The 16,661-nt window shown below is 32.5% G+C and overlaps 1 protein-coding gene across 1 annotated transcript; it reads right to left on the reverse strand.

Moving 5' to 3' along the window:
* Positions 1-7,884: 7,884 nt before the first annotated feature.
* Positions 7,885-8,633, reverse strand: LOC129616443 (uncharacterized). Its single transcript, XM_055532066.1, has one exon. It carries the CDS (start codon positions 8,631-8,633, stop codon positions 7,917-7,919), a length of 717 nt encoding a protein of 238 aa, XP_055388041.1. The 3' UTR covers positions 7,885-7,916.
* Positions 8,634-16,661: the final 8,028 nt, after the last annotated feature.

Consider the following 16,661-nt stretch of genomic DNA (forward strand, 5'->3'; position numbering starts at 1 on the left):
AAAACTAGTCGGAACGACTAACCATTAATTTTGCTCTTACTTTTTTGATTATTTACAAGCTTTTGATCTGGCACAATAGTGTACTAAGTACTAATTGTTCCAGATAAAAAAACTTTAAACTAACTCGAGTGGTCTCGTACGTTTAAGTCTCCTAACAAAGTTTTGATTGTCAACCAATCGAGCCGCCTCGATGTTGACATGATTGGATAAACGCATTTTATGATTGACTGCTTGCTTTTTAATTTCGTCTGTAACACTTAGAATCGTGAGATCTCTGTGTATATCGGCATTACGGACATACCAAGGGGCGTTTACAATGTCCCGTAATACGTTATTTTGAAATCTTTGTATAGATTGGATATGAGTCTGCGCAGCGCAGCCCCACAACTTAATACCGTAAGCCCAGACAGGCTTAAATATTTGATTATATATCAAAACTTTGTTGTATATTGTCAATTTAGAACGTCTCCCCAAAAGCCATTCAAACTTTCTGCATTCCTCCTCTAGTTGAGATCTATTTTTCTTTATGTGCTTCTTCCCAAATACTTCGCCGTGTTTGCGGACGGAATCAAGACGTCATTTACATATTTGAACCGAAAATGAATTGTCAATTTTCCTATTAGTGAAATTTACATGTACTGATTTCACCTCGTTAAGTTTTATATTCCACTTTGTAGTCTATTTTGAGATCTCATCACTGGCCCTTTTGCAATTTTTGTGTAGAATCATTTTCATTTCGTCCAATTGCGATAACTGCTGTATCATCAGCAAATGTAGCTGTTGTCACTCCTTCCGATTCAGGAATATCACACGTGTATAGCAAGTATAATATCGGGCCCAATATACTCCCCTGTGGTACCCCCGACTTGATATCCTTAAGCGAAGAGTACTCCTCTTCCTGTTTAACTCGAAATACCCTATTAGTCAGGTAAGATTCGAGCAGGTCAACATACTGCCTTGGTAGTAATCACCTAAGTTTTTTTATTAATCCACAATCCCAAACCTTATCGAAGGCTTGGGCTACGTCCAAAAATATGATAGAACATACTGCTTTTTCTTCGAGTGAATTTTCTATTAGGTCAGTTATTCTATGAATCTGATCTATGGTTGAGTGGTTGCGGCGAAAACCAAATTGATGATTCGGGATTAACCTTTTACTTTCAATTATAGGTTGGAGTCTTCTCAATAAAAGTTTCTCTAGTAGTTTTGAAATCATTGGCAACAAAGAGATTGGTCTATAAGAAGTCGGCCTATCTATAGGTTTGCTAAGTTTGTGCAGCATGATTATCTCTGCAACTTTCCAAATTTCAGGCACGTAATTGAACCTTATACACGCATTTATTAGGCGCGTAAGCATCGTTATACCCCTTTTGGGTAATTCTTTCAAAATATCGGCCGTTATTAGGTCAAATCCTGGAGCCTTCCTAGGTTTAAGAGCCCTAATTTCTCCTATAATATCTCTTTCCCTGACAATTGGTATTTAGTAAAGTTTTTAGTAATAATAATTTTAGTAAAGTTTTCGGCCTCCTCATCTATGTGCTGGATCTTTTCCTTAGATCTATTTGTCGTTCAATCTCTAAGCGAAATCTTTACCAATCTGTAGTTCCATTTGTCAGCGCAGGTTTCTCTCTTTTCATAACTATATTTTCCTTAAGTACAAGAATAACCACCGAATGATCGGAGTCAAGATCGTAGTTATCATGTACCTCGATGAAATTTTTTGCAATCGGTTTCGTTATGAAGAAATCTATTAAATCTGGACACTTATTAACATCGGTTGGCCAATACGTTGGTTTCGCAGTAGAGTGAAAAAGGCACCCCGTGCGCCAATTGCTGTCCTAAGTTCTCTTCCTCTAGTTGAAGTATGCCTTGAACACCTTGAATCAGTGTGCTTGGCGTTAAAGTCACCCCCACAATAATTCTATCGCCCAGGTCTGTCAGAACGCATTGAAACATTTCTGCCGTAATTTTAAATCTAGGGTGACAATATACTCCAGCCGCTCTAAATTTCTGCTTAGTCGAAGTGATCTGAACCGTTGTCATTTGCATTCCCTCGGTTTGCATCTGGTGCAGATCGCAATGTACCACATTTTCTTGCCCTTCGCTATATTTCTAGGATGGGTCGAGTTGTAAATTCTATAACCTGGAAACCGAATCCTGCTTCTTAAGATCATATGTGTTTCAGTTACGAGGCACACGTCTATATTCTGTGTATGCAGAAAAACTTCAAGCATGTCCTTTTTATTTGCAATGCCATTGCAATTCCATGTTGCTATTTTAAAATTACCTCGTGCCATCATTTACCAGGTCTTTTGGTATTCGATTATTTCCCTTCGCTCTCTAAAATACTCAATCTCTGAGAGATTTTGTGCATCATATCTAGCATGTTCTGCACCATATTTTGCATTTTATACAAAACATTCACGTCACTGGCCCTTGTTTTGTTGCTCGTGCCACCGTCATCAGTTTTCGTTTGGAGAACATCCCTGTATGTTACATCTTTTGAAACTATTCTCGAGGTGAATTTCCTCGGTGGCCGTTCAGAATTCTTCAAGTTGTTGTTGCTGTTAATTTTTAAGTAAAAAAAAATTTGCAATAACTGAAAGTTCTTTGGCAATATTTTTACTAACGAAGTTATGTGTGTATATATACCTTTTTCTACTAATTCAAAAGTACTTATCTTTTTGTAGTCAAGTTAATTAATTAGTCAGTTAAAGTGTCAAATAACCAAATTTAGGAAAAAAATTTAATCATCGACGTCAGCAGATGAAATATGTTTGTACAGAATCTTTTAAATAAGCGACTATATTGCAATTTTGACATTTTAATTGAAGCAGATCGAGCATATTCTTGAAAACTTGAAAAATTTATTCAAAGCTACCTCAGCTTAGCGCATTGTAATGCTTTCGTAATTTGATTAAAACTAAATTAAGAAACTCCTTTTAGTGGCAAGCAACATTTTAAATTTAAAAGAATTATATAAGATTTATTTTGGGTGTTTTTTTTAACATTTTAAGGTATTTTCTGATTATCATAACTACAGCCTAAACTTTAAAAAAAGTATAAACGTATATGAAGTTTCATGTAAAAAATATTATTTTAAGTTTTAAGTTATTGTGATATTTTTAATGCGAATTTATTTATTAATTTGTATATAATTTTCGTTCAAGGTTTTTGTTTTGTTTTATGATTTTTTTTTGTATTTTTTGGAAATGGATTCCTTTTTGGAATATTTCTGCTCGTAATTCAAAAAAACATCTGCTCTTATTTCTCTTAGCGTGCAGTATTCAGCATCTTGTTCAATTCTAAATAGTCTATCAGCTAAGTAAGATTCCAAAATTGCTACAAATGGTGATGGTGCCATTTTTCCTTACTTAAATATAAGGCTTTTGTACGATACCTTTTCGAATGATTGTGCTACGTCTAGAAATATCGAAGAGCAGATTTCTTTACTTTCTAAGCTTTTTTCTATAATATTCGTTATTCTACGGATCACTATTGTAGTATGGTTTCTTCTCAATTCAAACTGATGGTTTGGTGTGAGGCCCCTGTTTTCTTTTATTGGCTTCAATCTCCTTAAAAATTTCAAAAAGCTTAAACATCATTGGTAACAGTGAAATGGGGCTGTAAGACGTTGTTTTCTTTAAGGATTTCCCGGGTTTAGGCATCATAATAACTTCTGCGACTTTCCAAATACCAGGACATACTCAAAATCTATAGCTGTATTCGCGATTCTCATCAAATGTTACAGTGCCCCGTCTGATTAAATCCTAGCGATTTTTTCCACTTCAGGGATCTTATCTCTTCCGTAATTTCTACTTAAAATGCTCGAAGGGTATACTAAATTTGCCTTACCGTTTGTTACGCTAAGAACTAACGGTCTTAGATATAGATTCAAGTGTATGTTTTCGATCAGCATCAAATTCTGAGTTGATTTAGTCCGTCCGTCCCAACGATAACTCAAAAACTAATTGGGGTACCGGTTCGGGTAGCTGCCGTACAAGTTCAAAATTTATTTGGTTATATCTCAGAAACTATAAAAGCTAAGGTATTGAAATTTCACACAAGCGAATATATTAGTAGGGTCAATGTGTTTGATAAAAGTCGTTGAAATTGCTCCTTCTGGCACCTGCCATACAACTTCAAAACCTATTTGACTATATTTCAGAAACTATTAAAGCTATGGTGTTGAAATTTTACACAAGGAAATATTTTAATAGGGCCAATGTGTTTGATAAAAGTCGTTGAAATTGCTTGGCTCCTTCTGGTAGCTGTCGTTTAACTTCAAAAGTTATTTGGCTATATCTCGGGAACTATAAAAGCTATGGTATTGAAATTTCTTACAAGCGAATATATTAGTAGGGCCAATGTGTTCGATAAAAGTTGTTGAAATTGCTTGGATCCTTCTAGTAGCTGTCGTAGAACTTCAAAAGTTATTTGGTTATATCTCAGAAACTATAAAAGCTTTGGTATTGAAATTTCACACAAGTAAATATATTAATAGGGCGATGTGCTTGACAAATTTCTTAAAATTTCTTGGCTCTTTCTGGTAGCTGCCATACAACTTCAATAGTAGTTTGGCACACACAGTATTGTAAAAAACTCATTGTACTAAAATTTTGCATAAATTAATATGGCAGTTATGGCATCTTTATTCGCACATAGGATAACAATTTCGAACGGGTATCACAGAGTTGACAACGTCAACTCTATTTTTTCTCGTTGCGTTTTAAAATTTCACTGGTAGAATTTTGACGTTTATTTTTATTATGAGCATGATTTAATATCTAATTCGTAATTCATTTCCACTTCGGAATTCGTAATTTCTCCGAATTTCAGTGCGATGAGTGTGATTTACACTAAGCGTGATAATAAGGCAATAAAGTTAGTTGCAATGTTGTTTATTATGTTACAGACTATTCAAACCAAATCATATTAGATGAAATAAAAAAGAAAAAGTACAAAATGCTCACTTATGTGAATTGTTCAGAAAAAACTTCGACAAGCATTTTTTCTCCTCGTCAATATAAAATGACAATTTTTTTTAATTTAATAATATTTATCACTTATGTATATTCTTTTGCATTACACTTATTTAGAAAATAAAAAAATTTTATTGACTGTAACGCGCGATCAATATTTTTCTTTTAATTTTATATTATGGCCACACTTTTTTAACTTAAAAAGCAAGCAAAACAAATAAATTTTTCATTATAGAAAATTTTCCAGACCTCATCGAAGGCTTGCGACACGTCAAGAAAGACTCCAGTACAAACTTGTTTTGCTTCGAGAGCTGATTCAATTTCATTGGTTACCCGATGTACTTGTTGAATAGTCATATGACCATCCCGGATTCCAAATTGATGTGAAGGTATTAGATTTCGATGTTGAATAGTGGGAGCTAATCTTCTGTACAACAGTTTTTCAAAGATTTTTGACATAATTGGCAGCAGCGATATAGGTCTGTACGACGAGACGTCAATAGGGGATTTGCCCGTTTTTAATATTACTATGATTTCTGCAATTTTCCATATTCTAGGAACGTACATTAACTTAAAGCAGGAGCTTATAATTTCTTTGAATCTCAATAACGCGGTGTGGGGTAGATTCTTCATGATTTCACCAGTGATGAGATCGAAGCCCGGAGATTTTTTGTTACTGATGTTATTAATTGCAGATTTGAGCTCGGCTAATGTTGTTAACGGAATTTCTACCACGTCGTTTTTATAAATATAAATGGTATCTTCCTCATTACTCAACTTAGGGAAGGGTTTAAACACGCTCTTCAAGTGAAGAGCAAAGATATCAGCTTTTTCCTTCTCAGTTTTCGCCCACTGGCCGTTTGGTTTTTTAATTGGCGGGTCCTGGATTATTGGACGCCGGATCTTTTTGGTTGCCTTCTATAGTGAGTAATCTGTTTCTTTATCGTTATCCAGTTCGCTTAGATACTTTCTGATGGACTCGTTTTAAAATTCAGTAACCATCTTTCTTAATTTGTTGTTTAATTGATTAACTTTGTTTTGTCACCTGGATATCTAGTGATTTGCCACTTTTTCCTAGCCTTTCTTTTTTCTTTAATTAACTGTACAATTTCAGAAGGATAACTCTTTTGCACGTTCTTTGACTTAATTGCAGGGGTACTTTCGAGTGCAGCTTGCTGTATATCCGCCGTAAGTTGCTCGACCTCATTGTACAGTTGTGCGCATGTGAGAATTGCGTGCCCAGGCAGTGAGAAAAATATTAGTTTTTCCTTGAATACCTTCCAGTCGGTTTTTTTATTTACCAATCGGGGAGCAGTTTCCTTTTAAATAAAGTTGTCACTAATACTCAGTGTTACTGGAGTGTGATCAGAATTTAAGTCGAAATATGATTTAATTTCCAAGAAGTTGCTATTGATTCCTTTAGAGACAAAAAAGTCCAAAAGGTCAGGTATTTTGTTTGGATCAGATGGCCAATATGTTGGGGAGCCTGTTGATAGGAAATCACAATTTTTTTCTCTTGCAGTGTTAAAAAGGGCTCTGCCCCTAAGAGTTACCAGTCTCGAACCCCAGAAATTGTGCTTAGCGTTGAAGTCGCCACCAATTATGAAATTGTTATCAAGATAACTAAATATATCTGTGTGAGTTGGATATTTGATGTTTCGATTTTGTAATCTTCATACGCCAATAGATTTTCCTTGACAAAGATTGCTGTACCTCCATGTGCAACGTCGTTTGGAAGGGAAGTAAAATAGAAGTTAAAGTTAAGAATATTAACATATGACTGGTTAGTAAGATGTGCCTCGGATATTAAGCAGATGTAAATATTATAGTAGTTAAGAAATATTTCTAGTTCTTTTAGACGGGATAATAGTCCGTTTGCATTCCATTCAGTTATACGCAAGGAACGAATACGAGTCATTATTTATGCTTATTCATAAGTTGGAGATGTCTTGGCTTGCTTATTTTATAGATAATTTTTTCATAGGACTTTTCCTGCTCGTCCAGCCTTCTAATAATATAATTCAACAGCACCTTGATTGAGTCTTCTTCATTTTTCCTATGATTCTTAACAATATCCGAATATGTATTTTCAATATCTTTGCTATGACTTGGGATGCTTTTTATGACGTCCTTAGTATTTTTAACCTTGTCTTCTGAAGCATTTTTTGAATTTTTTTCTTGATGCGAAGGAAAGTTTTTTTCAGATAACAGCTTGAGTCTCTTTTTCTGTTGATCTTTTGCGAACGGGTAACCCCTATAGCTTGCGGGATGCTCTTCCCGACAGTTGACACATGTAGCAGGAACGCTTTTATTTATTTCGCATTGATCAAAGGGATGATTCTGAGAACATTTGACACAATTATAATTTCTGTTGCAGTACCGTTGGGTATGATTGAACGATTGACAACCGAGGTAGTGCCCATAACCGAGGTAGTGCTGTAGATTTTTTTCACATCATTTTCTTTGCTGAATGTTAAAGTGAACAGTGGCATCTTCTAACTATTCTGGAGCCATCTTGGTTTGTGATAGTATCTCTTTTTATCAAATTTATCGCACTTACGGCGTTGAAACCTTGCATTAAGAAGTCTTCAAGTATGTCCTTTTCCTTACATGACGAATCAAGTCCTCTCGCTACAACTCTAATTGGCCTATCAAATTGGTCTTCGTAGGTGTGGTATTGTATTTGAAGTTGATTCAGTTTTGCGGTAAGAGCCCTGTATGAGTCACTGCTTGGCGTATTAACTTTCCAGTTCTGATCCTTGATTGGAGTAAATTTACATGGTTCTTTGGTTGCATCTACTGTGACTTCCTTAAGGAAATCAAAGGTTTCGATTTCAGAGACATATATAGGTGGTGGTATATGCTTATCCGTTCTGTCTACTACTGTTGTGCTTTTATTGTTCTTAGCTTGTTCTTTTCCTTGAACATTTTTCTCTACCTCAATATTTTGGGATGGGTTTGTTCAATGTGTATACCTTGCTTACTAGTTTTCTTTTCCTCACTTTTTTTATTTTTTTTTGCCATATTTGAACTGACACCAATAGGTTTTTCGGGTGATCTTTTGGCCTTTCTTTTCGTGACAGGTTTTGGTTTAAAATTAAAAGATTTAGCTAACATGGTGTTGCTGTCTTCGGTTTCAAAAACAGTAAAGTCCTCTTCACTTGTGCTAGGTGCTGTACGCACTTTTGCTACTTTTGGTGGTTCTGAATTATTTAGGCTACTATTGTTTCTTTTTACCTTTTCCAGCTCTGCTTTCAGTGCTGCGTTTTCTTCTTTTAGTTCTTTAATTTCGTTTCTAAGTTTTTGACATACATTTAAAGCATCATCCTTTCGGTTAACCGTGCCACGTACAGAGTACTTCTTGGAAACGTTTACCTCTGGTATCTGACTCTCCCTGTTGTCACTTTGGTTGTTTTTATCTGTCATCGCTACAGCCTCCTCTAACTTCTTCCAATAATCATCGGGAGGAGTACGTGGTGTTAATGTGCTCCTCCCCGAAATACTATTTGTCGGAGTTACCGATGTCGAAGTTGAATTAAGCAATAGTTGCCCCCCCCCCCCCCCAGAATCCGTGGGACTATCATTGGAGGGTGGATTTACCAGACTAAGTGGCTTACCACTTGGGGTAATCAATCCTTTTGTTTTTTCCATTGCATCTTCATCTACGTGTAATCCTCGTCAGGAGCCCTTACAAGGTACTATCAGCCGGGCCAGCTGAACCTTGGTTTTTTAACCAGGTTGTTACTCCCCCCCCCCTCCTCCTTTCTCATTCGGGCTTGGGACCGACAATGGCGGAGTTTTCTTCTTGAAAACTTGAAAAATTTATTCAAAGCTGTTAATTTGATTAAAACTAAATTAAGAAACTCCTTTTAGTGGCAAGCAACATTTTAAATTTAAAAGAATTATATAAGTGTTATTTTTGGGTGTTTTTTTTAACATTTTAAGGTATTTTCTGATTATCATAACTACAGACTAAACTTTGAAAAAAGGATAAACGTATATGAAGTTTCATGTAAAAAATATTATTTTAAGTTTTAAGTTATTGTGATATTTTTAATGCGAATTTATTTATTAATTTGTACATAATTTTTGTTCAAGGTTTTTGTTTTGTTTTTTGATTTTTTTTTTGTATTTTTTGAAAATGGATCCCTTTTTGGAATATTTCTGCTCGTAATTCAAAGAACCAAACGACAACCCTGACTGAAAGCTTTTCATTATTTTACTCAAGTATACAAGTTCCAATGCTCAGAGAGAAACTTGAAAGCACGACCTTATTTTATATGGGTTTTTTTAAATCGAAGTGGCTATTTTTTGAGAAGAAATACTAAAATAAATTCACACTTATTATAAAGCAGGTAAAATTTGAAAAATATATTAATATTTTTATTCATAATTATATTAAAATTCTTGAAACAGCGGAAAAACAACAAGCACAACCTTCGCCTCCAATCTTTTATATGTTACTGAAAGCATTTCATTGTTTTTAAGTTAACTTAAGATATGGGAAGTAACTGTGGTGTCAAGTTGAAAATATAATTAATGAAAGATAATTATTAAATATTGATATGAATACATAGTAAAGAAAAAATTTGAAGAGGGAATTAGAAAATAATATCTAAAATACAAACTTTTTTTTATTTTATTTTATTTATTTATATGAAAAATACAATACTTTTTTTTATACAAATAATCATGTATGTAAGTAGTTAATTAATTAATAGAGATCAGTTAATAATAGTAACTTTTCAACTAAAATTGTTAATTAATCGATAAAGATTTTACTTCTAGCAGAATAAACAAACTGAAAATTGTACAAATTTTATTTTGGAAAAAATTTACAAAACGAATTAATTTTTAATTTTATGTAAAAAAACTTATACTAAGAAACAAAAACAGACAAAAAAAGTATTACGAAGCTTGCTGTTCATCAGGATCTAACGCCAAAGCTCTTCCCATTCGATTATTTACAAATCTACAATTAATCAAAAGACGTTCGTATGAAGTTTCTACTTTTTAGCACTTTTCCAAAAAATTTTTGAAAAAAAGTGCTTATTAGTTTCACTCTGTCCGTCCGTCCGTCCGTCCGTCCGTCCGTCCGTCCGTCTGTCCGTGTGTCTGTTTACAAAACTTCTACACCCTTCAAGATAGAAAGCTGAAATTTTGTACGTACATAGATTATTACTAGAAACTTATTTTCGTAGAACAAAATTTTTATCTATCTCCCCCCCTTTAGAAGTTATACCCCCCCGAAACCCTAAAAATGCCATTCTTTAACTATTTAGTGCAATGAAACCATAAGGATTTTTCAAATTTTGCAAACGCAGAAAGGCAGTGGTTTGCTTCCCCTAGCGGGGTATACTAAAGGTTAACTTTAGAAAAACAAAATGGCCGCTCAAATTTACCGTTATCTAAAGTCAGTTTTTTCCAAATTTTTGATATGGTTTATTTTCTAGACCCCAACCTGTAGAAGCTTGAAATTTTATGGGCTTTTAGACATTAACAAATAGTTCATTTCGTTGGAAGAAAATTTTTTTCCATCTCCTTCCCCTCTCAAGTTATTGCCTCTTAAAATTTGTAAAATTTGAATTTTTGACACCTTATATTTCCGAAACCGCAAGCTTTTTCAAATTTCTATAAACACAAAAAGCTAACGGTAAATTCCATGACATTAAAAAATATAATTATTTTTCTTAACTCAAATAATTAAACCTTAAAATCGATCATTATGTTAACCCCTCTTTGTATTAATTTTTGCTTTATTTCAAAGACTGCATAAATCGTTCATCCTAAATATATGCAATCCTCGCAAGAGTTTTATATGAATGAAAATAATTTTTAGAATGTGTGAATGGTATACATAGACTGTATTTAAAAGCAGAATTTTCACTTGCTGAAGGGAAAAGTGCTACAATACAAACCATTGGTTTGACCCAACTTTATTCAAAAATACTTTTTGCTTTATTATGCAATTTTCTTGTCGAATAGTACCAAGGTAAATTTAAGCACATTTTAAGGATTTTATTTTGGCAAACTTGTAGTTTCTGCCAGTGGTATCTAGCCATACTTTGCCATACTGGTGAAGCGTATAATAAGTATGATTGGAAGATAGATTTTAATATTAAAATTTTGTTTTTTTAAATAGGAATTTCTGTTTATAAGTGGATACAACGTCTTAATTAGTACATTAGCTCCTTTAATTTTATTTGTAGTATTTATATTAAATTTTAATTTGGGATACAAAAAAATACCAACGTATTTGATACTGGAGCCCCAGTCGACTGGATTATTATCTAAAATTAAATTCCTATTTGGTAGATAAACCGTATTGTGCCTTCTTGTAAAGAAGATACATACATTGGGTTTTTGTTGTGTTAATTTTGATTTTCCACTTTGTGAAATAATCCTTCAAAACATTAAAACCTCTTTCTAAATTTTGAATAATTTCATTAGGGCTTTCAGAAGAACTCATGAGGGCGGTATTATCAGCGAAAAACCCCAAAGTGCAGTTTTCTGGTATTCGAATGTCGCTGGTTATGTGTTGGAATATTGTATAGCAACGGACTAATACAAGAATCTTGTGGCAATCCATATAAAATTTTTTTTTCAGCCCAGTATGTGTTATATATTTTGACTTTGAATTTTCTATTTTTTAAAAAACTATGGATTATTTTAATTAAATAATATGGGAAATGGAATTTCTACCATACCAGTAGAAATTTTTAACGAAAACTTAGAGTTTATTAGATTTTTAATTCTCAATACTTGGTGACACGTTTGATGTTTTTCTCGAAAACCGAATTGTTCATGTGGTAAGATTAGTTTTTCTTCAATAAATAAATGCAACCGGGTTTTTATACCTCTTTAAAATATTTTGCCTAAGGAACTTAATAGGTTAATAGACCTATAACTTGATATTAGAGTACGAGGTTTGCTAGACTTTCATATGCAAATAATTGAAGCATTTTTCCAGCTATCAGGAAAGTAATTATAAGAAAGTTCTAAGAAATTTTATAGCTCGGTTCAGTAGCATTTTTAACATTTTATTATTAATTCCATCTTCACCGGGACTTTAATTGTCTTTTTGTGATTCAGTAATGTTTTTTACTTCCACAGAAGTGAATTTTTGTATAGAATTTGAGTTAATATTTATACTTGACAAAGTGCGTAAACTTAAATTTACCGCATTCTCAGTTTGTGGATCACTGGTGTTGTATGAAATAATCCGCTAGTGCATTAGCTTTTTCCGCGTTGCTTAGAAGCAGTTTATGATTATATTTCTTAGTAATTTGCAAACTTTCCAAAAAGACTTGCTACCAGTTTCAAAACTATTTAATAATGATGGCCATTTTTATACCCTGCACTTCGTGAAGAGTATATTAACTTTGGTATGGAGTTTGTAACTACTTGAAGGAGTCATCTGCGGTATGGACATATTTATATATTTTTGCTCCGCGTAAAATTCTGCGTCGATTTAGACATGTCCGTCTGTCAGTCCGTCCGTCCGTCCGTCCGATCGCACGATAACTCAAAAACGAATAATGCAATCGACACCAAACTTTCACAAGTTTTTTCTTTTGTGCCAAGGACGAGCCCTATTGTTATTGCACTAATTCGGACAACGGGTTCGGGTAGCTGTCATACAACTCAAAGAGTTTATTTTAAATATTTCGAAAACTAATAAAGCTATAAATATAAAATTTTGTATACATGTGTCCAATTATATTCTACACATGTTCCAAAAATTATATGGGGATAGCTGCACCGGTTCGGGTGGCTGTCATACAACTCCAACAGCAAATTTTTTATATTCGGAAAAATAATAAAGTCAGATTCATGAAACTTGGCAGTCATGTGTCCAATTATAGGTCAAATATATTTCTGAAGTTTTAGAGGAGTTGCTTGACAGGTTCAGGCACCTGCCATACAACTCCAGAAGCTAATTTTAAATATTTGGAAAAATAATATAGTCAGATACATGAAACTTGGCAGTTGTGTGTCGAGTTATAGGCCAGATATATTTCTCAAGTTTTGGTGGGATTGTTTGACAGGTTCGAGTAGCTCCCATACAAGTTTAAAAGCGTATTTTAAATTTTTGGAAAAATAATAAAGTCAGATTCTTGAGCTTTGGCAGTCGTGTGTCCAATTATAGGTCAGACATATTTCTGAAGTTTTGATGGAATTGCTTGAAAGGTTCGGATACTTGCCATACAACTCCAAAAGCTTATTTTAAATATTTGGAAAAATAATAAAGTCAGATTCATGAAACTTGGCAGTTGTGTGTCGAGTTATAGGTCAGATATATTTCTGAAGTTTTGGTTGAATTGCTCTACAGCTACGATTAGCTCCCATACAAGTCCAAAAGTTTAAATATATGGAAAAATAAAGTCAGATTCATGAAACTTGGCAGTTGTGTGTCCAGTTATAAATCAGACATATCCGTGAAATTTCTATAGAATGGTTTCAAAGGTTTGAGTAATTGCTATACAACAACGAAAGGTGCAGGGTATAATTCAATCGGGTTATACCGACAGAAACGTTTTTACTTGTTTATTTTTCATTTCTTGAATTTTCGCTTGTATTGTTTTAATTAATTTTCTAAATGCTTTTTTTGTATTTATGTTCCAGTTTCTTTGCCGTTGTCTACGAAGCATATTACGAAAGCTTGTCATATCACGTATACTAGGAGTAAGTTCATTTTTATATGCGGATTTAATTTTCAAAATTGGAACTGAACACTTTACAGCATTATTTAAAAGTGATATAAATCTGGATTAATATTGGTCAATATCCTGCTTGGTATCAATAATGATATTTGGTAAATTATGTTTAATATATCGTGTAAATGTTTTCCAGTTTGCTATTGAAAAATTGAATTAACAGTGGCATTCACTTTTTTGTGGTTGGCCATTTAAATCGAATAAAACTGGAAGGTGATCAGAATTTAATTTGTTAATGGTATGCTGGTTAGAAATTAAATTAGTACAATTGCTTAAAATAATATCTATTGTTGAAGGATTTCGTCTTGATGTTCTGGGAAAATGTGTTGGTGTAGGTGGAAAAGATATTTTGAAATTTCTTATTGTTAGTTCATCATGAAGTATTTCCCCCAATGGTTATTAGCTATACAATTCCAAAAAGTATGTCTGCAGTTCAGATCACCAATCAATAAGTATTTATATGGCAATCTAGAAATAAGACTCAAATGTCTTTTAAATTTAGTGTTTAAATCGGAATTACAATTACCTCCTTTGAAATAAGCTGCTATTACCAGGTAATCACCAGAACTAGATAATATCTTAATAGCAATGGTTTCCAAAATTTCAGTATAAACTTACTTATACTGAATATACAGATATATTACAGTATTACTTATATCAGCTTTATTCCACGCTTTACAAAAATTTCTCCGCCACCGTGGTCTCCATTTTCTCTATCCTTTCGATATATATGATCGTTATAGTTATATAAATTTTTTTTTGGGCTTCAGCCAAGAGCCAGTTATAATCGCTATATCAATGTTTTCTTCGAGTAAAATATCGAATAATTCAGCAGATTTGCCAAGAATACTTTGAGCATTCCAATTCATTATTTTGTAATTATTACACATTGTTATAAATAAATTTTTACACAAACTTCAGCAATAGAAGTAATTTGGTCCTCTTTGGATTTACACATTTTTAATTTTGATAATATTTCTCTAGTTGTAACAACTATTTCAGAAGCAGTAAAAAGATTGTTTACATAATTATTTGTGTTTCTACCAAACTGAGAATTAATGTTGTTATTGCTATTCTAACATCACTATTATTTAATATTGCTTGCGTTGTCGCTATAGGATGAGCATAACTGCTATTGTAATTGGTATTAGAAAATTTGCTAGCGATATTAATTTTGCTATTTAAATATGGGAAATTGTTTGAATTATATTCAAATTTTTTACTTTCCGTTTTATACATGGAAACGTTTTTGTTATTTACTTTGCGTAATTTTAGGACAGCCTATAATTCAATATATTCAGCTTTTACTTTACATTTGCTTGAACTAACTTGGTGGTTTTATTTACAATTGGTACATTTCGTATTACGATCTTCAATATTGAGTTTTTGTTTTTCTGGACAAATTTTTGTGTCGTGGTTTTGAGCACGTATTCTGCAACGTCTTTCAAGGTGGCAGTGTTCAGCCCCATGGCCAAATGTTTGGCAGCGATGGCATTGAACGATTCCACCATATTTCTTGGTGTTTTGATAATATTCCCACGAAACAATTGTATTTAAAATAGTTCTGTTTTGTTTATGGAATAGTTTAACAACAATTCTTTTATTTTAATTTTCATATTAATTAGAATGGATTTTAACTGTTCGGCATCCATTTTATGAAGACCCTTCAGTACCATTTTTGTAGGAGCTTCGCTTCTGTTCGCATGACTAAAAAATTTGCAGTTTTCGCTTTCTAGATTTTTATATAGTGTATTGTAGTCATTCAATGTATTATAAAAAATCTTTGTACAAATTTTTGATAGCATACTCTTGAGACATTTTATTTTTAAAATAAACATTATCTTGGTCACTGACACTGATAGGTGGCACGTGTTCTTTTTTTTTTAATATTGATTGAATGGAGCAAAATAATTATTATCAGTTGATATTATTTTGTTGTTTTTTTCTTTTTATTATTACTAGCTTTAGCCATTGTTTCTAATTTTTTATTATTATGTTAATGTCTTTATATCTAACAAGTCTTAGGAGTTAGAAAATAATATCTAAAATACAATCAAATATTATTTGTTAAACACAAATTTTATATAAACTTCAAAATTTTACCTCTTATTTTATTTGAAAAAATATTAAAAACTTACTATCATTTATATCAATTACCTAAGAAAAAAAAATATTTAAAATGTTTGGAATAAATAATCATATATTTTTATGACCGGATTTGAATATTTTTCTATTTTTGAAATAAATGGTATTTTACCAAATGACTCGAAAATTCCGGCTGTAAAATAACAGGTATTTTAAAATTTTTGTTCAGGTATTTTAAAATTCTTTCCGTTTAGAATTAAGATAGGTCATACATACACATGCAGGGACATTTTATAAATAGATTGCTCTTGTTTACCTGCTAATAAAATATGAAAAAAGAGCACAGCAAAATTTTTGAAGCACTCAATATAACATGTTTGAAATAGTTTTAAAAACCTACTTGGAAGTAGGTACATACATATTTATTTTTAATAATTTAAAAACTAACTGAAATTATTTGAAACAATTTTATAAGTAACGTAGGAATAATCGAAATGAGATAATTCAAATTGTTGAAATGTGTCAACCTATATTACTTTTAATAACATTTTTGTTAGCCGACACTACTCAACTTACCTTATTGGGAAATACAAAATGTGCATAAAAAATCATACATCCTTCCTCATTAACATTTGAAACCATACTGAAATATGAATTTGAAATTTTTTTTCATTTTTTCTTTCCTCCTACCTTTCTTTCTTTTTCGTGCAATAGAATTTAAATGGTAAGCTTTTTAAAAAATGTGTATAATATCCTGAGATTTTTTAAAATATTAATCTCTTTTTTACGTAAAAAAAAAGAAAAAAATAATAAAAAATATGACACGATCAGTGGCATTTAAAGAAAAAACCAACGACGAGGCCAAAAATTCGTAACA

This window comes from Condylostylus longicornis, unplaced genomic scaffold (genome assembly GCF_029603195.1).
Source record: "Condylostylus longicornis isolate FDR11 unplaced genomic scaffold, ASM2960319v2 ptg000207l, whole genome shotgun sequence".
Lineage (NCBI taxonomy): Eukaryota > Metazoa > Arthropoda > Insecta > Diptera > Dolichopodidae > Condylostylus > Condylostylus longicornis.